Below are 21,364 nucleotides of genomic sequence, written 5' to 3' on the forward strand. Positions count from 1 at the left end.
CATCTAACATATAATTTTTATACAAGAATATCAAATGTGCAAATAATTGTGGAAGTTCTTATACAACGAAATTAAATATGCAAGAGACTAGTAAGGTTTTCTTTTTTTTTGTCTTAAATAAATTCCACCCACACACAAGAGAAGTGACTACAAATTATTATTATAACATTTATTCTCTTAGTCTCTTTCAATCATGGCGAATAAAGCAAGAGAATAACTTATTGAAAAAAGACGTTTGCGTTTTTGGTTGAGCAGCAGCATTTGATGCTTCTGAATGTGATTGTGGTGGTATCACAACATGATCATCATCATCATCAACGCAATAAACGATGTCGTTCTCATCACATCCTCTATCTCTTGCCTTTCTTGACTCTTCCAGAAACTTCTCAAACGCATTTGTAACGTATTTGGATGCATCTGCAACGCAAGTTTCTTTACATAGCTTGTGGATTAATTCTTCGTTTTTGTAGTCTCCTTTTAATCCCGCAGCCATTATAACGAGATCTTCTTGAAATTCGCTTAATTGTGCATTTTCTTTTGCCATTGTCCCTCTTAGTTTAATCGGAGTTGATAATGTTTCTATTTAAAGAAAAAAAACTGAAGTTTTAGTCGATATTATCCTACCTAAATTGATAGAGAAGATGAAAGAAAAAAATGTAATTACCAGGGCAATCTTGTCTTGGTGAGTCTCTCGTAATAACAGATTCAAAAGTGCCAGCCCATGAATCTCTCTTTGACAAGAAATCTTTGAGTTTGAAAATTGTCTTGACCGTTGCGGGAATTGACGAATGCTCATATTGTGACCTTGGGTACGGCCCATTTGGCCCATGAATAACTACACATTTTACCAAAATTGTCATTTACTTTGATTTAAACATTAATATCTTGATTAGAAAATATAAGACCACTAAATTTGATTAATGCCTATGACTAGTAATTATGTTCACCTGTGCCAGGCTCAATCCAAGGAGAGATGAAGAAAGTCGGAACCCTAACACCGAGCCGGTTAAACTCAAAATTATATGGTGGAGGTCCCAAGATACCATCCGGATTAGGAACTCCGTCGACTGGAGTAGGTACATGGTCGTAAAATCCACCATGCTCGTCGTACGTTATGATAAATAAAATCTCATTCCATTGAGGACTCGATCTCAATGCCTCGTAGACCTCTTTCACGAGCTTTTGACCCTCGGAGACATCGTGAGAAGGGTGATCGTCATTGGCTGGAGTTGACAATAGATCAAACCAACGTTGTTCGACCACGACGTAGTTGGGTAGCTTTCCTTCTTTGCAATCTTTCTTGAATTGTATTCCGTATTGGTGGAAATGTGTCAAATATTTCAGCTTTCTCAAATTCCTAAAAAGTAAACTATTAATACAATTATATATATATATATATATATATATTTTGTATGATTATCCTTTTTACTATAAGATTTACTTTGTTTATATATACGACTATCTTAATGTTTTAATTAGAAGGTTTTACAATCTGCACAACGAAGGAAACTTGTTCATAAACTGAAACGAGTCTTGCAGTTTGATATATTTATTAGATATCCAAAACAAAAGAATAACCTTGATTTAACACCCATTATAAAATGATAGACGGAAATAGCCAAAAAGAGACAAAATTTATACAATTCTTATAAAGCTAAAGATAACTAGATTAATTAATATCTGAATAAACGATTTCAATAGGAAAAGCAAATAAAACGTATATATTGTTGATAAAAATACCTATAAAAGAGAGTGGAAGGAGGGAATTGGTAGTAAATGCCAAAGCTAAAACCAGCTTCATCGAGAGACTCGAATATCGTCTTCTGTGGAAACCCTTCGAGTAGCAATTTCTTGTCGTTGCTCGTTGCTCCATGTGATGTTGCCGAGTGTACGTACAATCGGTTTGGCTGCGTCGACGCTGGAACCGACGCAAACCACCTGCCAAGTATACAATGTGAACCAAATTTGATTTAAACCGGGAAAACTATACTCAAAATTAAGATCAGGATGAACCGAACCGGCTTACCTATCACATATGGCGAAATTTTGAACCAACTCCTTGTAAACCGGCAAAGCATTCGGTTTAAATCCGTTCATAACCGCGGAGGACATCCCTTTCTTGTTTCTCTCGGCGTTTTGAGCAAAACCGGACATGTTAGGATGACCCGGGTTTGGATCCGGTTTACCTGAATCCCATGGCTTACCAAACACTTGTTCGTAGATATCCTGAATGGAGTGACCTGGATCCGGGTTAACGTACTGAGACTGATCCCCGAAGACTACACGAAGAGAGTTTGTGTCGGATGACGAAACCGTGTTGGATTTGGGATCAGATTTCGTGACGCCGTCGATTTCCCGGTTTAGTTCTTTAAACCAGCCTAGGGTGTGGTCAAAAGAACGATTTTCTTGAACCAAAACGACGATGGTTTTGATCGGATACGATCCTGAACCGCCTTTGGTCGTCTCGATCATTCCGTTTCTTTTCTTTTTCGAATGTTAAACGTTTTGGGTAGAAACAATTCGTGGGGGTTATACTTATATAAATATATACGTAGTGATCATTGGAGATTTGAAGAAGACGTAAACAGCAAATCATAAGTATGCACGTCGTCATGGGTTATTTATCCACTGAATTGGTATAACGTCAAATAAAGTTGGAGGGAAATAAAATCTTTACTAAATTTGTTAGGATAGTAATTGACGCAACTACCAGCACCCATAAGCTGGAAATTTATAATTTGTGGCAAGGTTGATATTCTTACGACAACATTTATTTTTAATTACTTGTGTTGAAATTGGTCTGTGTCAAGAATATTCACTTTTTCAAGACCATCTATGTAGTTCTTTCTAATTAGCTTGTATGTTGATTTTATATTAAAAGTACATTATATATATATATATAGAGAGAATTTTGTGTACTGTTAGCTATATCAAACTCACGACGCACTAGTTGTACAAACGTTATTTTTTCTTTGAATATAATTTAACATTGTTTTCAAAAAAAAAAAAAAAAATTGACGTTGAGACTTTACTTGTAACCTTCAGACAGACAAGAAACATGAGAAGAAAATTGTCAAGAAAAACAAGAACACACGTTACGGCAAAGAATATAAACGAGAATATGCGTATGATTCTATATCAACCAAAGAATATGCGAATACACATGGGAAATTAAATAAAGACAACAATTATCGTTTTGATTTAATTTTTTCTATTAACAGTACATATTCCTTCCAAGTGATACTGATACCTTTTCATAAAATAAAATAATACTCGTGGTCGTGTGAAAAAAAGAAACAAGAATTCGTATGATCTTCGATTCAAGGTGGGATATTAATTAATTTTTAGTGTACAATTTGTATTATGCTTGTAATTGTGACAGTCCACCAACCTATTTTTATTGTACCACGATAAATCTTTTTAGATTTCCTAAAACGTACTTGGTCTAAAATAGCGGTGTCCATTTATTACCGATCATTTTGTAGTGACGAAAGAGTAACTTGTACTCGAACAATTTTGTGACGTGCCATACAAGAATAGGAATACAAAGTCGCGCCTAAGTTTTTTTTTTGTTTTTCGAGTCTAGATCGTTTATGTTGGCATGTCCAGTCACAATTTTTATACGACTTATGTCAGCAGTTTTGTTTCTTTTGTTCTTTTTACGCCAGCATTTAGGTTCAATTACTAGAAAACAAATTGAATTCAATAGGGGCCATTTGATAGATCCACACTACTATTGACTCTTCACACAAAAACTACATAAAAAAAAACTAAATGAAAATTTCTTATACAGTCCAGTAATCATGACAAACGAAGCAAATGTTTAACTTATTGAAAAAGACGATCAGATTTTAATTTGACCAAGGAGTAGCATGTGATGGCTCTGATTGTGATGGTGGTGGTTTCACAACATTATGATCATCATCATCATCAACGCAAAAAACGATGTCGTTCTCATCACCTCCCCTTTCTCTTGCCTTTTTAGACTCTTCTACAAACTTATCAAACGCTTTCGTAACGTATTTAGAAGCATCTGAAACGCAAGTTTTTTTGCATAGTTTGTATAGCAATTCTTCGTTTTTGTAGTCTCCTTTTAAACCCGCAGCAACTATTACAAGCTCTTCTTGAAAGTCGCTCAATTCTGCATTTTCTTTTGCCACCGTCCCTCTCATTTTGACCGGATTTGACAATGTTTCTTTTTTTTTTTAAAAAACGAAGTATTTATTCAAAATAATCACAAATTTTGATAGAATTTATTAGAAATGAAAAAATGTAATTACCAGGGCAATCTTGTCTTGGTGAGTTTCTCGTAATAACAGATTCAAAAGTGCCAGCCCACGAATCTCTCTTTGTCAAAAAATCTTTGAGTTTGAAAATTTTCTTGACCGTTGCGGGAATTGACGAATGCTCATATTGTGACATTAGGTACGGCCCATTTGACCCATGAAGAACTACACATTTTACCAAAAATTGTCATTTAATTAACACATTATAGTATAATTAAATTATTGTCTACCACATACTTACCTGTGCCAGGCTCAATCCAAGGGGAGATGAAGAAAGTCGGAACCCTAACGCCGAGCCGGTTAAATTCAAAATTGTACGGTGGAGGTCCCAAGATACCATCCGGATTAGGAACTCCGTCGAGGGGAGTAGGGACATGGTCGTAGAATCCACCGTGTTCGTCATATGTTATAATGAATAAAATCTCATTCCATTGAGGACTCGATCTCAAGGCCTCGTAAACTTCTTTCACGAGCTTTTGGCCTTCGGAGACGTCATGTGATGGATGATCATCGTTAGCGGGATTCAACAATAGATCATACCAACGTTGTTCAACCACAACATAGTTCGGTAGATTCCCTTCTTTACAATCTTTCTTGAATTGTAGTCCGTAGTCGTGGAAACGTGTCAAATACTTGAGTTTTCTCAAATTCCTGAAAAACCAAACACAAAAGAATACTAATAAAGATTAATATCGCAAAGCAGTATATAATACTAAAATCTTTTGCAACTCGTAAAAGATTAAGATACCTATAAAAGAGAGTAGTAGGAAAACATTGGTAATAAATCCCAAAGGTAAAACCAGCTTCATCGAGTGACTCGAATATCGTCTTTTGTGGAAAACCTTCGATCAGTAATTTCCTCTCGTTGTTCGTTGTTCCGTGTGATGTTGCCGAATGTATAAACAATCGGTTTGGCTGTGTTGCACCCGGAACCGACGCAAACCACCTGTCCAATACATGAAATTTGCTATAAACCGGGATTTTGCTAGACAACCAATTTCCAATTCGGTTTTAGTTGGATGAACCGAACCGTTATACAGATGTAATTTATACAGGTCAAACGGTCTCACCTATCACATATAGCGAAATTTTGAACCAATTCCTTGTAAACCGGCAAAGCGTCCGGTTTAAATCCGTTCATAACCGCAGAAGACATCCCTTTCATCTTTCGCTCGGCGTTTTGGGCAAATCCGGACATTGTAGCTGGACCCGGGTTTGGGTCCGGGTGACCCGAATCCCATGGTTTACCGAACACTTGTTCGTAAATATCCCGAATGGAGTGACCTGGATTCGGGTCAACGTACTGAGACTGGTCGCCAAAGACGACGTTGTGGGAATTTAGGTCAGAGGAAAAACCCGGGTTGAATTTCTGGTCCGATTTCATGACTCCGTCAATTTCCCGGTTTAGCTCTTTGAACCAGCCAAGTGTGTGGTCGAAAGAACGATTCTCTTGAACCAAAACGACGATGGTTTTGATCGGATACGATTCTGAGCCTTTTTTCGTCTCGGCCATTCTATTTGTTTTCCAATTGAATTATTGATGAAAGTTTGAGAAGATCGTGGGTTTATAGTGCTTGACAAATTGAAGAGATAGATATTTACAAGTAAAAAGCAAATAAGAAATACGCATCATGCATGCTTATTGTCCTTTGAATTGGTATCACGTCAAGTAAAGTGCCCCATTTAAAGTTAGAAGTAAATCAAAATTATAAGCATCATATGCTTATTAGTTATGGATATTTTTCGTTCTCTCACATTTTGAGTCTATACAAATCTGGACAATTGAAGAATACCTCATCAAATCCCTATAAAATACTTAACATTTTACCCCAAAAATTACTATAAATACATTTTACTGAAAACTATTTCACACATTTTGGACTATGGTACCAATTTTGCTGTGCTTTTCTAAGTAGAAGCAGAAGTAATATTACCTTTATAGTCTAATGGAAATTCACCATATTTCTGCATTGTCTGTATAAGAGAATAAATTGCATAGATGTATTTTTCAGGACACAGTTTAATGAAGCAGCAAAATATGAATTTATGATTTTGGATGACAATGAAAATACCTTTTCGATTCTCAGAGCATAATTGAGGACATCTAATAGCAACGTATATTACCCATCCCATCCCACTCCCACAAACATAGACTAGAAGAACATGGGCCAAAACATTTATGAAGGAAAAGACCTTGGTTAACAACAAGAGATCAATCGGTTGATTATCTATATCCAAAATGCAATAAAAATCAGACAGAACATCCCTCAACTAAAATCTTCTTCATCTTCTTCACAAGACTCTATGATACCTCTCATATACCATTGGACTATAATCTGCAGTAAATGAGGTTGCATATCCCTAACAGCCTTTTCTATGGTCTTTTCTGCGACTTCGACAATGGCTAATTTATCTTTGTGTCGGCAGTAGAAACTCAAAATTCTTCAAACTAGGATCTTCAAGTTCCACGTCAAAAAGGTTCCTAGGAGGTAGGTGGATGTGATAATTTATATACATTACACAACCACTTAGAAGAGCATTCATAACAAATATCTACATAATCAACGTAACGATGTCTCTAATGTTTTCCAACACAACACCATGTTTAAAATTAAGATGCACATAAGATGTACATAATTCTCCTATTCAGCTTTGCTCTCTAACATTTATTAGTCATCTATTCATCGAGCAGAAGAAAGCACAAAAAATGATGTAATTATTTACGAATTATAAATTAGGAAGAAGGAAAAAAGATCTTTCAAGTTAATTTTTGTAAAATTGAAAATTCATTATATTCTCTCAAAATTGAACATTGTTTTTGAGGAAATCTTCTAAGGATTGTGAATTATTCAAAAGGCTTACCGACACAATATTCACATGTAGAAAGAATTCAGTGCTCTAGCCTTGGATATTAGCAAAAAAATGTATATTAAAACTAAACAAACCACACAAAGTTTAAAATATGCATATATGTTTTACGTTAATAATCTTTATCAATGCATATGAAAATTCGGAATATAAACAATAGCCGTCTTTTATTGATCAAGTAAACATCAGCGATCTCAGGCTGATGTGATCGATCATGTCATGAGGCCGGCCCTGGATCCCATGCAATAAAAAAACTTGTTTTAGGCGCATAGATTAATCTCATACTTGACTTATTTCCCTCTCTCGTATCTTGCAATTTTAGGATCTCGTGTATAATTAGAGTGCATCTATTGGTCACCAAATCCCTTGCAAATATCATCGTTTTGTATATATATTAAGCTTAACAATTAATATGGATGTCGTAAAATTGCATGGTGTCATTGTGGTGACATATAGCTAAACTTACCATAACTGGTATTTTCTAGGAAGTGGCATCACTAGAAAAGAAAAAGAACATGTAGATTAATTATAAGTAAAAAAAATACGTAAGAATATTTGGGCGGTAAATTCAAAACTCTTTGATTGCTCTGTTTCTCAAATGGTTTACAATGATTCTGATTGTTATAATAAGATTACCAAAACTAAAATATAGATTTTTTTAAAAAAGCCAATCAGCACTTTTTTGATATTTTTAAAAATAATTTCAAATTCCCTATTTTTTTATTTTTTTTTTATAACTTATTTCGGTAAACGGTAATTTTTTGCTCTATCGTAACCAGATCTCTTCATCGCCGCCATTGAACTCCGAACCAGAAAATTCGAAATTCCGTTTGTTTGATTCGCCGCCGATCCTGACGGCGGAGGCGTCTTCTCTCCTTCCCCTTCTTCTACCCACCGAGAAGTTCCTACACCCGCTGATTCTTCGTCGTCTTCAATCTCCCTTAGTATATCTGCGATCGATACCACACCGCCGCCTGAGTTTAACGACGCCGATCTCCGCTCTTCTCCGTCTCTTGAATCCTGCATCTCCGGTGGTTTCGGCGTCGATCCTTCATTAACCGTCTCATTCCGAGATCTAGAATTTTCCAGATCTAAGTTAACGACAACGACGGAATCATCTCCGGTCGAAATCGAGTTGTTCTCCGTAACGATCTGTTGATTGGTTAAATCGACGATCTCAACGGCGGAGGAAGTGACGATGAAGGCGCGGCAGAGAGGACAATTAGAGTGAGATTTCAACCAAGTATCAATACAAGGAACGTGAAACGCGTGGTTGCATTTAGGTAACAATCTCAAGCTCTCGTTCTCTTGAAACTCGCTTAAACAAACAGAGCAATCTGAAGATTCAACAAATCCATCCATCTTTCTGTATTTGTAAACAGTTATCGATTTAATCAGAGATTCATCGAGTCCATCGCCACCACCACCACCAATCGTTTGATTCGGATTCGTAGCTCCGTTGTTGTTGTTGTTGTTGGTTCCTTGCCAGGTGTAATCTGATGAGATTCTGTTTATAGCTGCGGCGGAGGTAGAGGAGGAGTTGTGGCGACGGCGGTGGCAGTATTTGGAGATGAGAGTGTAGTAGCTGACGAGGATGAAGGCGCTAGCGAGGATTCCGATGAGAGCGATGAGGAGAGGAGAGAAATCAGAGGAGGAAGAGTCGTCTTCGTCGTCGAGATAGAAGGAAGGAGGAGGAGGGAAGATGACGTAACACCATTGAGGGCAATAGACACTGCATACTCCTTGAGAACAGTCTCTGTATGAATCGTATGTTGTACCCCATGGATTAGGGTTTCCTGTTGAACCCATTATTTGATTGTTGGAGAAAGATAGAGAGAGAGAGCAAGGAAGAAGATGGAGGTGTCAAGTGTCTCTCTCCTTTTTCTTTGGGCTCTGCTTTTGTCTGGTAAGTGTCTATTTTTTTATTTCGAGTTAATTGGTATTATTAGAGGAGATAATGAATAAATATATATGTTCATGAAAGCTTTTGCATGATGGTGTTAATACTAATTGAATGATGTTTATAGTGAATGTTCTACTTTATCAAATTTTTATTTCTAGTATGAATAAAGGTGTAGAATTTGCTTTATTCATTTTTATTCTTTAGCTTTCTCTTTATGCTTCCATTTTTTTTAAAGATAAATTAATACATTAGTAAAATAAATGGAGTTCATTTTTTTTTTTTTTGATTTTATTTTGAGAAATGAGAACGTAACATAAGAAGTGTTTTAGTGTTGACGAAATAAAAAGAGAGAGAGGGTTTAGTCTATTTCAAGGCATAAAAAAATGGTTGGTGAAGTGTTGACGAAGGTGGAATACTATAACATGGGCCACGTGGATGACAAATTTACTCCTCGACGTATCTATTAAAGTTGTGGTCAGAAATACAGTACAATTTACCGACTACCTACATGGAAGAAGAATATTTTCATTTCATTTCAACTACAGTAGTATAACATTCACGTTATACGATTTTTCATTTTTGTTTTGTAATCAAAGTAATGATTTTCCAAAAAAATCATTGCTATGATTCGAATACATACAGTTTTATATTAGTTTACATATTTATGACAACTATAATACAAAATTTTAATAGTTGTTCAAGGGACGATTGATGTGAACTCGCCAACCATATGCCCTACGTACAAAATAACATATTTACATGTAGAAGTTGAAAATAATAATAATAAAGTGTGATTAAAAACAATTATACAAATGCTAACAATAGGCTACGAGATCGTATATATCTGTAAAGTGTGATTAAAAAACAATTACACAAATGATAATAATAGGCTACTAATCATAATCGTTAAGCTGATTTAATGAAATTATCTTGTGGGCTCAAAGATAAACTGTAAAACCCAATTATATATGTCATATGACGTAAATGATTGATTACACATCTATTTGCACATGCCTAAAGTTGTTCCCCCTTTTGTTGTTGTTATTGTTGTTATGCCAACTGGCTATAAAGTTAGATGTATTTTACTGTCTGTTATCTCATGTTTTGGAACAAAACCTCTTTAGCTTGATGTCTAACCAAATCTAATTATTTTACTGATTCAAGTGTCTATTCTTTGCTTTTATTTTATTTCTTTTGTTTTAGCTTTGTTTGGGAGAATATTGTTATTTGTTAATTGTTATATTAAATATTTTCTTAAAATTTTACAAAAATATTTGACAGATATTTTTTTTTTTTAATTTGCAGTTGCTTTTTAATTCGTTGTGCACTCATTGTAAATAGTATTTCCCAGTATTATTTAAAAAGAAAAAAGAAGATTCAGTACAGAGTGAATGTTACAGTCTATTACAATAAGATTTATTTTTGTTGTTCAGAAAAACATAGAACCTAAACGACAAAAAATAATAATACAAAAACTATAGCGATAACAATTATTACTCAATTATAAAAATAGAAATCGCAGACCCCATTTTATTAAACTTAAATTTGAAGGTCTCGAGGATGGATCTGTTCTGTAGTGTGTAGTCATCACTAACTTTTAAACTCGTCCTTTTCTGCGCTCGTCCAGTGCCTGCTTCATGATAAAAAAGATTGTTATGAAACTATAAAACTAATTAGTTCAATTTTATAGGTTAGTTTTAGTAATTCTCAAAACATACCTTGCTTTGAAGCATTCTCATCGTCAAGACTAGCGTATCACGCATACTGGTAAAAAAAAGAAGAAGCCAAAAATCATGAGATTTTAGGTGTGAGTTTGTAAAATAATGTTGCGGTAAAACGAGATACAAAATTACTGTATATGGCTATATGCAGAGAAATGTATATACGTACCGGACATTGAGTGTGCTTATGGGATGTGAAGATCCATCATAACTTATCAGTACAAACTGTGTGGATTCTCCAGACGGTACTCTTATCTGCAAAGTTTGTTTAAATTATGATGACCAAGAAAATGAGGAAAGCTTTAATTCTCAATGTCTAAGAATCTTTTTTACCTGAAGTTCCTTTGAGTATTTCTCTGAGATCACTACAGCTTCTGTGGTATTCGTTTTAATCTGGTAACTAGATCTCTTCAAAACAACAGTTGCGGGTTCCCAACTCTCTGATGAATCCATCTTTCGAAATAAATAGCCATGAAAAAACGGTTGTTAAATCAACAGCTGAATTAAACCTGAGACAGTGGATTCAAGATGTGATCTTAAAACTTACCAGAAGCTGCACATTAAAGCTTGCTTGACCTCTGGATATATAAGTGTCGATTTCTGTTTGCATCTCTGTATCTGTAGAAGTAAAAAAACATTCTCAGCAAAGAAGAGATGGTAAATGTGCTCTTCGCTATCTACAAAAAGCAGTATTAGGTTCCGTTGAATACATTACCACATCTAATCTTGTTTTGATCATTAGCAAACAATCTCACTAATTCTCCCTGCATAATCAAAAGAACATCTTTTGAGACAACTGACTCATTAAAGCTATAGATACCCGAGAAATCCCGGTATTTTACCTGACGACCTTGATCATCCATTGGAATACACTCAACAGCAATCAGTTTATCTACATCATCCGCAGTTACAATATACTCTGGATGGGTGGCTCCTGCATATGTTTAAACCATAGTCCAGTTTTTAAATAGCTGAAAAAAGCTGGTAAGACAAATAAATCAAATCTTACCCTCGATGTATTGTCTTGTGCCATCTTCAAGATGCCGAACCCACTTTTCAAGAAGAAACAACAAACCGGGAATTTTTTAAAATTTTTCATCCACTAAGTTTGTTTTCAAAAACTCTTACTACCAAAAGATTTACAAAGATTATACCTGAAACATACAGAGAGTGGTTCCTCGCACTGGAAACCCACAACCAAGAACTTTTTCTCCAGGTATAGCATCTCCAATAATCTGAAATCCATCGATTCCAGGTCCCTCTGTTTAAGATTCCAACGTCAGATTAAGATTTCTAACGTATAGCCACTAGGCTCTAAGAAAACGAACAAACACTTCTCAACCTTCATAAACATGAGAAGCAAACTCTTCATTCCCATTATAAGCATCAAACATGGAAGAATTCTCAGCTTTTTCTTCTCTTTCTTGAATCATTTCCTTCCCCGCCACACTACTAAGAGGATATCCAAAATTTTCCCTACAAGTGAGCATAATGAAGCAGGCATTCATCACCGTGAAAGAACTTCATCGGTAAAAACTGAAATCAATGAAAAGTTTGGGAGGATTGAGAAACGATACCGTACCTTTTCGGCTGCGGGAAAATTCCTTGAGATCCACCACCAATCTGATTATTAAATCTCAAACTTTCAGTGTCTTGCATAATGTTATGATACGGGTTTCTCGTAACATTTTCCATTGGTGGCAAGAGTTGTTCATTGGTCTGATAATCATTACCACGATCCTGTATCAAGGGTAGCATATGAAAACAGAAAGTAAGATTTCTTCTGAAAAGATGTCACACATTTTGTAAAAGGTCTTAAAGAGCAAATGATAATTAATTTAGCAAATTACTTGCTGAGACTACCGTGGATCCATAAGAAGCTTGAGTTTTTGAATTTCTGGGATCATGGTTGTCTTTACTAATAAAATCTGTTCCCGGTTGGTTTTCCACAATAGATGATAACTCTCTAATCCTATCCTGTGATTTAAAAATTTCGTCACAACATGTTCGAAAGGAATCCATGAAGAGTATTCACATTCCAGCAGAGGTCTAATAAGGCCAAAGGACATATGCAGACAACAGTAATCCAAGGAAATGTGTATAAACACTAAAATTAAGAATTTCTAGCGGTTGTTCGATTGGGAAACTACAGGATAGAGAGCTTACATTGCAAGCTTTAGTCTTCCATTGCAACTGATCATGCAAGTGCTGCATACAAAGAAATATGGTATATATGTTGAGATTGTTTAGAGTATAAATTTGAAGAAAGATGAAGTGAAAAACAAATACCTTTATGCCGCTGGATATAGCGGTAGCATTAGCAACACGAGGCCAAACACCATACTCAGCTAATAAACCAAGTAAGGACGTCATGAATATATACCTCTCGTCTTCTGTAACCTAAAGATAGAAAGTGAGAGAAATAAAGACGGAAAGGTAAAAGGCAATCAAATATTTGAGGTTACTACATAATTTGAGGCAAGACAATTCACCTTTAAATCATGTGCCAACTTCAAATTTTCTTCAAGATCACCTTTTCTACGAGCCAACTCATTCAACGCAGACGTAACAGATTCATTTTGTTTCTCATCAATTGCCTAAGGAAATAAGAAACTGTTAGTCAAACAAACCCAGAAGCCAAAGATGAAGACTTTCAATTCCATGAATCAATCTTTATAGAAAAGCAAAAGACAAACCACTCGAAGATCAGCACATTTTCTCTCTAGTCCATACTTCTCATTCAGCAGCTGCATATCCTGTAACCAAAAGATGCAATTTCACTCTCAAGTTGATTAGAAAGATTCATATGAGCGAGCATCATGTTCTCATAATAGTATATACCTTCAAACAAGCAGCAGCAATTCGTTCCTGGAGACTATGAATCTCCTCTTCTTGTGATCTCACTTTCGCATAAAGTGCCTGAATTTTCAAAAGCTAATCTAAGTTTGATTCAAGAACTAGAAATCATAAGATTCTTAAATCAGCACCAGTACCATTTCTTCAGGATCTTGTATTAACTTAGTATTAGTATCTTCTAGCTTCCTCGACGCAATAGTATCTTTCTCAATCTCATGCCTATAAGAGAGACAGATCGAAGAACAAGCCACTAAATATTCAACAACACTGCTTCAAAATCAAACGCTTTGTTTGTGGGTTTAAGGCAAAACAGCGATACCTTTTGATTGATTCAGAACTCCGATTATCATCCATCGTGTTTAAGTCGTAAAACGAAGCTCGACTTTAAGGTCATCGGATTTCCAAAGTCTATGATTTTTGTTTTTTTTTGTTTCTCTATTTCATCTATGAGAAAACTTTAATCAGCAGTCAATTTTCATCTCCACGAAACAAAGTGAATATTTCTATAAAGCCCCTAAACTTAACTATTGTTTTCACGATAGACCATCAACTACCAAAATTACAAAATAGTCTTCCATCTAACTCAAACCTCAATATTGTTGACTTTGATCTAAAATACTTATAACAATCAGATTAATGACAAATCAAAATTTTCGACCCAAAACATAATTTATACTCCTAATTTGTAAATTACACCAAAAAAGTTTAATTATAAAAAAACCAGAATCAATTAGACAAATTTCGTTGGTAAACCGTCCGGTACAAGATTTTTAGTCATCCAAAAGGTCGATTCGCCGATCTAGAAGACGACGACGACGACTACCAAACACTCCGATCAACGGTCCTCCGATTCTCTCTCGCTTTCGTGGCGACCTCAAAAATGTCGCAGCAAATCAGCGGTAATAATAATATCCCGCTGAGTGAAGTTTACTGGTCTCTCGTTAACAAAGCCGATAAGAAATTCTCCAAGATCAGAGACTTGCCCTTCTATGAACGCTCCAGGTACCTCTTCCCATTCCCCTGAGATAACCGTACCTAGAATTGTTGATTAGAGAGTTGGTAGATATTGATTCCGATTGTTGTTGATGGAATTGTTCATAGGTATGAGAACTATTTCTTCAAGGTATTCAAAGTATACACACAACTATGGAAGTTTCAGCAAGAGAATAGGCAGAAGCTTGTTGAAGCTGGACTTAAGAGATGGGAGATTGGAGAGATCGCTTCTCGCATTGCCCAGCTTTACTATGGACATTATATGCGAACAAGTGATGCTGGTTACTTATCCGAGTCCTATGTATTCTACGAAGCAATACTCACTAGGGAGTACTTCAAAGATGGATTGTTTCAGGATCTCAATATTGCAAACAAGCAGCTTCGGTTTCTTGCAAGGTTTCTTATGGTGTGTTTGGTTCTTGGCCGCCGTGAGATGGTGCATCAACTCGTTGATCAGTTTAAACGGTTGATTGATGAATGCAAGAGGACATTCCAGGTTTTCTTCTGATACCCTATTCTCTCCATCTTTAGGTGTAACTGTTTTAGTGGAACAATGATAACAATTAGGTTGCCTGCCTTACAAGAGATCCCGTCTCTATCTATTTTTTTTTTTTCGGTGTTACATAAACAACTTTTCATGTTATCAGGAAACCGATTTTAAGGAATGGAAGGTGGTGGCGCAGGAAATAGTTAGATTTCTGAAATCGGACACTGCATTCATGAACATTAGACCTCTAAGATACAGTCTTGTATTGGATCCTAATCTGGATGCTGGTACTCCGCGTGCAAGTAGGTCTTTAAGGTTGACGGATGCTATCTTGAGCAGTTATTACTGTAACGAGGTAATTTTTTACTTGTTCATGTTTAGTATGAACGCATATTTAATATCTTACCCTCTGAAATTTGAAAACTTGCTGTATGATTTCCACCAGGTCAAGTATTCGGAGCTCACGCTCGATTCTTTTAGGATGCTTCAATGCTTAGAGTGGGAACCGAGTGGTTCACTATATCAATCAACTGGTGCTAAAATGGGTCAGAATGCTCCCGTTGGAGTTGCTCGTATTAACTCCCAGAGCATGAATGATCCTACTTTGCCACCTAACCCTCGCAAAGCTGTCCTTTATCGTCCATCCATAACACATTTTTTGGCTGTAAGTCGATTTTTGGTTTTTTACTTGTCTAACTGGAATTATTGGCTCTATGGAACTTCATTCTGTTAACCCTGTTTTTATTTGGTAGGTTTTGGCCACCATTTGTGAGGAGCTTCCTTCTCATGGCATTCTTTTATTATATCTGTCTGCTTCTGGTAATGTGTGTAGTTTAAGTCTGGTATTATGCTTCTTCTCTTTGGAATATTGAGTTCCTTCGCTTCAAACATTTACATTTTTATTCAGGCAAGATTGGACAGATTTCATCATCTCCCTTGAGTGCTAGAAGTGCAACCAGTGTTGAGGAGAATATCTTGAGAGACTTTGAATCTCACACAATCAAACAAGAGACAGAACCATCACTTCAAATTACGCCATCTGGTCAGTCTTTGAGGCAAATCAGTGAGGACGCAGTCAGTACCCCATGTGGTTTGTCTTTTGGCAGTCATGGGCTCACAGGTATCCACTCTAGAGTTCTTGAAACTTTTATGTAAAAATCCATCTAAGACTATCATATTTGGCTATATGCATGTAGAGATAGGATCCACTAAGTAGTATCAAACCTTGTTATCTTCTAGAGGGCAGAGGGAGGATACTTGTAAGAGAAAAATCTTTGTTAAAATTGGACCTCTGTAAATAATCCAACTAAATATGTTTCACATCTGAAGGAAAACAACACCGAAATTTCCAGACATTCATAAACAACTAATGGCAACATATACTTTTGTCATTATAGTTTATCTAGAATTTGCTATTTCCTGAAGTCTCTCTGAACTGTCTTTCCCTCAGGATCAAGCTACATATATCCCTCTGATTTAGTTCCATTTACAAGGAAACCTCTTTTCATAATCATTGACAGTGATAGCAGCACAGTTTTTAAAGTAAGTACACCTGATTCCATCATTCTTATGTTAAAATTCATTTGATACCTATGTTTAGTAAATTGAGAAGATATGAATATTTCTTTCCTTGAACTGTGAAGAATATTTGTGGAGCGGAGAAAGGAGAACCAGCCGCGTTACTTCTGTCTCCATCACATACTCCTCCGCTTATCTCTGCTGATTTCTCTCGTCAACCTAGTGGTAGCCTTTTCACCATTTTTCTCACGTCACCAGTCCAAGCGTTTTGCTTGTTAAGTGAGATTTCCGCCTCTGATATGGAAACGGTAGGTAGAGATAAAGCTTCATCACTTGCTTGATACTTCTTTCTCTTCACTTCTTTTGTTTGCGTGCTGACTACCATCATGTGTTAGGATATTTTTACTAAGGCCGAGAAGCTTCTTTCCTCGTCTATGAACGAATGGGCTTCGACATTGGCAACATCAGATACCCTTCACCCTGTTTGGTCACAGATACTAAAAGATCCCTTCTTGAGACGACTACTCCTAAGGTATAAGTTTTTCTTCCAAGTTCTAAGACACCTTCGGGATCTTCTAAAAGTCTAAAACTGTAGCCAACTTGATCTAATGGAACATTAGACGATTGGAGGTTCTTATTTGGACATAGATTGTGTAGGAACGAGGAACCATAAATATTGTTGGTTTTATCTATCAACGATTGTCGAAATCTCTGAACTTTTTTGTCTTATATATCTGCGGTTTGGACTTTGTCTCCCTTATCTGCAGATTCATATTCTGCCGGGCTGTCTTGGCACTGTACACTCCAGTCTTCAATAACAAACAAAATCAGCCAGAGTGCTGTCCGTCTCTCCCAGAATCGCTATTACCAACTGCTCCTGCTGTTCAATCCGCTGTGTTTCAGATGGCCAATGTATTTGGTGCTACAAGTAAATTTACTATACCTCAAGATATCACAATGCTCGAAAGCTTCTAAGAAGCTTACCTCTGCGACGATAAGAGCTTCGGTCTGAAATATTCTTGTTCAAATCGGGAATCTCGATTTGGTTTCCCGGTAAGGTATACTATTATTAGATTTGGAGAATGCTTCTTCCATGTCATTGGAGCATTATGACTGAACATCTTTTGAGATTAATGGTGCAAGATCATTTTGGTGTGAACAAAGTAAGTGTTTGATGCAGAACATGTCATCGACTCTGATGTATCTTCATTTTGAAAAAGGATTCGTTTTGGGTTTTGTATATTGATCAACTTTTACAGTCTAATGGAAATTCACCATCTTCTGTAATTCGATCGAGAAAATAAGAGGTTCACCACTGTTGATTGCGTTGTCGGTATAAGAGAATAAATTGCGTAGACAGTTTAACGAAGCAGCAAAATATGATTCATGATTTTGGATGATAATAAATCACTTTTCAATTCTCACAGCATTATTGAGGGCCATGGAAAATTTTCAGAGCTTGTTCAAGATATTTCGTAATCGTTCTCTTCTTCTACTATTTTCTTTGTATATTTTCAGTCTAATTTTCGCAAATCCATGCTCTAAATTACATCAAATAAACTATTCACCACCGATCTTTGCAGCTACAAGTGCCGTCTTTGAAGAGATGGAATCGATTAGCATCCCGCACTAATATCTCACGTCCCACAATCTTCGATATCAGCTTCGTGACTTCATGACAGTCACCACAAACACGAAGGTTCTTCATCACCTGCAATGGAGTCCCTGGTTCTGTGTTCAACAGTCCAAACGCAATAGCAAGTCTCTCGCTGTGCCCACAGATTAAACGTCTCTTCTCTTCTTCTTCCTCTAGATTCTGTGACACTTCCCTTGGATCGGGAATGTAGCCTTCTTTAGCCATCAGACTGTAAAGTATCTCCAGTGACTTGTAGATGGCTTCTGACTGAGGAGCTGAATCATCTCCTGAGCTGAACACGTGAACGTTTTTACCGACTTCGATCCAGCTATATCCAGGATTCTTCGTGATGTGTTTATCTTTCAAGGATTTGCGGATTAGACTCACTTTGTCCCATTTTCTCAAGGCTGCATATGCGTTTGATGCTAGAATCGAGTAACCTGGATCATCCGGGTTCAGTTCAATGATCCTCCTAGATACTCTTTCAGCAGTCTCCATGTCCCCACTTGTTCGACAAGCTCTTAGCACAGATGCCCATATGCTTGCATCTGGTTTTATCGGCATTGCTTGGATAAATTCTTCGGCTTTTGAAATCTTCTGTGACCGGGACAGCAAATCGACCACACAAGCATAATGTTCAATCATCGGGTCAATTTTGTAGTGAGTTTTCATCTTCTCAAAGCAAGCCAAGCCTTCGTCTACCAAACCAGAGTGGCTGCAAGCATATATGATGGCAATGAAGACAACACTATCGGGAACAATACCGGATTTTTCCATATCCGCAAAAGTTTCAAGAGCTTTCTCACCTTCGCCATACATTCCATATGCATAGATCATTCCTGTCCATGTCACAACATCTCTTCTACTCATACGTTCAAAGACTCTAGACGAATTCTCCAAACAACCACATTTTGAGTACATTTCAATTAGTGCATTCCCTATTTGCAACTCTGATTCATATCCAAACCTCAACAGACAACAATGGATCTCCTTGCCTAGTCGTTTTGCAGCAAGTGAAGCACACATAGGCAATGTAACTAAGAAAGTAGCCATATCAGGCACCACTTCGCTCTTCCTCATTTGAGTAGTTACCTGCAAACCGGTTGCGAAATCCCCAAAACGAACACATGCTGAAATAACCGTGTTCCATGTTACCGTATCCCCAGTTCCCATACTACTGAATATCTTCAAGGAATCTCCTACTTCCCCGCACTTCGCATACATATCAATCAAAGCATTACTAACAGAAAGATCGATACAAATTCCAGATTTTATCCCATTTGAGTGTAGCCCTTTCCCAAATTTCAAGTCTGCTAGACGTGTGGAGACAGATATAAGCATCAAATAAGTGATGTGATCCGCCTGCTCTTCCATGATCATCATCATCTTGAAGAGTTTCATGGCTTCCATAAGATCTCCGCTTTGTATATATCCACTGATTATCGAGTTCCACGAAACAGTATCCTTGCATTCCATGCTGTTGAAAACATCTCTTGCGGTGATCATGTCACCACACTTTGCATACACGTCAATTAGAATGTTTCTAACAGTAGATTCAAGAACAAATCCAGCTTTCAACATATAGTTGTAAATGTACTTTGCCAAGCTCAAGTCCCGTAAGTGTCCGCAGGCACGGAGAACAGAACTAACTGTTAAGAGATCAGGCTTGAACTGATCCAAGTTTTCCAAAAACATCCTCACGGATTCTTCAACCATCTCTAACTTGAGATATCCGCAGATCATAGTATTGTAACTAACAGAATCTCGAACATCCATCTCATCAAAAACTCGTCTTGCATCCGTTGGTCTGCGAAATTTCAAGTACATTGCAACTAGTCCATTGTTAACCACCACAACGGAATTAACACCTGACTTCAGAGCAAAACCATGAAGTCCCTGTCCTTGTTTGACAACCAGCAAATTCCCAAATGCAGGCAAAACACTTGAAACCGTGAAGGAATCTGGTACAATCCACGAATTCTTCAACTCATGATAAATTTCCAAAGCTTCCTCATAGTAACCATGGGAACTATACCCAGAAATCAAACTGTTCCAGGACACGAGATCTCTCACAGGCATTTCGTCGAACACTTGTCGTGCTCTAGTTAACAATCCCATTCTCGAATACATATCCACAAGTGCATTACCTACAAATAAATCCGATTCAAAACCCATATCCAATATCTGTTCATAAACCAAATCTCCCATCTCCGCATCGAACAATCCCGCGCAGGCTTTGATAACCGAAGGAAACGTGTACTTATCAGGAGAAACCTTGGATTCCCGGAGTTTCCCGTAAAACTCGAGGGCTTCAGGGAACAAACCATTCTTAGAAAAAGCTCTGATGATTGAATTCCAGAGGTAAACATTTTTGGCCGGAGAAACTCGTCGGAAAACAGAGAGGGAAGAGGCGGGTTCACGAAAGTGAGAGTACTTGTCGATAAGCTTACCGGAGAAGAAGTCGGAGCTGTCAAGACCAAGAGAGATCACAAGGGCGTGAATTCGACGAAGCTCATTGAGGTTAGATGACGACGAAAGAGCTCTAGAGATGAAAGGTGATGACACTCTAGTCTGCATTTCGCCATTGTAGAGTTTTACCTCTTCTTCATTGTTTTAGTTTCCATCGAATTAATTATTCAAAACAGAACAAAACAAATATTCAAACCGGAATAACCCGGTTTAAACCGAGAAACTTATTTCTTTTCCACGAAAAAACATGCAACGACGATTCAAAGCAGCCGACACTTTTGTTAGACCTGGTTATGTCGATCTTGCAACGCTTGAGCTTTGCTGATTTTCATAGAGCCAGATGCGTTTCTTCAGAATGGTATTCGGCTTCGAAATCATGCATAACAACAACTCCATGGATCATCACGATTCCATACAAATATTCGAAAAACAGCAACAATGATTCATCATGTAAGTTGTTCGATCCTCGTGACAATAGTTGTTACACATTAAGAGATCTCGGGATTGATATGGCTACGAGTCGTTGTTTGGCGAGTTCCGGTAGATGGTTTCTTCTGTTAGACCATAACCTAGATTTTCACCTTTTGAATCTGTTTACTAGAGAGAGGATTCTTCCGACTCTTGAAT

At 36.9% G+C, this 21,364-nt stretch overlaps 6 protein-coding genes across 6 annotated transcripts; 1 reads left to right on the forward strand and 5 right to left on the reverse strand.

Annotated features, from left to right (window-relative positions):
• On the reverse strand, positions 1-2,598 carry NPC4 (non-specific phospholipase C4). The gene is made up of 5 exons (NM_111224.3): positions 2,027-2,598; positions 1,741-1,938; positions 948-1,357; positions 665-835; positions 1-579 (listed from the first exon to the last, which is right to left on the reverse strand). The coding sequence occupies exons 1-5, from the start codon at positions 2,470-2,472 to the stop codon at positions 188-190; spliced, it is 1,617 nt and encodes a 538-aa protein (NP_566206.1). The 5' UTR covers positions 2,473-2,598; the 3' UTR covers positions 1-187.
• A 1,124-nt stretch (positions 2,599-3,722) lies between these two features.
• NPC5 (non-specific phospholipase C5) lies at positions 3,723-5,799 on the reverse strand (the record flags this gene model as incomplete). The annotated part of the gene is made up of 5 exons (NM_111225.2): positions 3,723-4,195; positions 4,281-4,451; positions 4,528-4,937; positions 5,035-5,232; positions 5,357-5,799. 5 exons carry the CDS (start codon positions 5,797-5,799, stop codon positions 3,852-3,854), a joined length of 1,566 nt encoding a protein of 521 aa, NP_566207.1. The 3' UTR covers positions 3,723-3,851.
• Positions 5,800-7,609: 1,810 nt separating this feature from the next.
• Positions 7,610-9,243, reverse strand: AT3G03550 (RING/U-box superfamily protein). The gene has a single exon (NM_111226.5). The coding sequence runs from the start codon at positions 8,961-8,963 to the stop codon at positions 7,893-7,895; it is 1,071 nt and encodes a 356-aa protein (NP_566208.1). The 5' UTR covers positions 8,964-9,243; the 3' UTR covers positions 7,610-7,892.
• Positions 9,244-10,390: 1,147 nt separating this feature from the next.
• AT3G03560 (uncharacterized protein) lies at positions 10,391-14,145 on the reverse strand. Its single transcript, NM_111227.4, has 19 exons — positions 13,954-14,145; positions 13,772-13,853; positions 13,620-13,697; positions 13,475-13,534; positions 13,271-13,375; positions 13,068-13,178; positions 12,945-12,986; positions 12,642-12,755; positions 12,361-12,518; positions 12,121-12,254; positions 11,933-12,039; positions 11,788-11,830; positions 11,621-11,712; positions 11,494-11,542; positions 11,326-11,396; positions 11,112-11,231; positions 10,948-11,033; positions 10,776-10,821; positions 10,391-10,687 (listed from the first exon to the last, which is right to left on the reverse strand). The coding sequence occupies exons 1-19, from the start codon at positions 13,986-13,988 to the stop codon at positions 10,655-10,657; spliced, it is 1,566 nt and encodes a 521-aa protein (NP_187006.2). The 5' UTR covers positions 13,989-14,145; the 3' UTR covers positions 10,391-10,654.
• A 232-nt stretch (positions 14,146-14,377) lies between these two features.
• Positions 14,378-17,971, forward strand: AT3G03570 (signal transducer, putative (DUF3550/UPF0682)). Its single transcript, NM_111228.3, has 10 exons — positions 14,378-14,636; positions 14,736-15,123; positions 15,275-15,469; positions 15,560-15,778; positions 15,867-15,933; positions 16,022-16,234; positions 16,565-16,656; positions 16,758-16,940; positions 17,028-17,164; positions 17,400-17,971. Exons 1-10 carry the CDS (start codon positions 14,515-14,517, stop codon positions 17,605-17,607), a joined length of 1,824 nt encoding a protein of 607 aa, NP_566209.1. The 5' UTR covers positions 14,378-14,514; the 3' UTR covers positions 17,608-17,971.
• Positions 17,972-18,013: 42 nt separating this feature from the next.
• AT3G03580 (Tetratricopeptide repeat (TPR)-like superfamily protein) lies at positions 18,014-20,930 on the reverse strand. The gene has a single exon (NM_111229.3). It carries the CDS (start codon positions 20,843-20,845, stop codon positions 18,197-18,199), a length of 2,649 nt encoding a protein of 882 aa, NP_187008.1. The 5' UTR covers positions 20,846-20,930; the 3' UTR covers positions 18,014-18,196.
• Between the last annotated feature and the right edge of the window lie 434 nt (positions 20,931-21,364).

The sequence above is a fragment of the Arabidopsis thaliana genome, chromosome 3 (assembly GCF_000001735.4).
Source record: "Arabidopsis thaliana chromosome 3, partial sequence".
NCBI classification, from domain to species: domain Eukaryota; kingdom Viridiplantae; phylum Streptophyta; class Magnoliopsida; order Brassicales; family Brassicaceae; genus Arabidopsis; species Arabidopsis thaliana.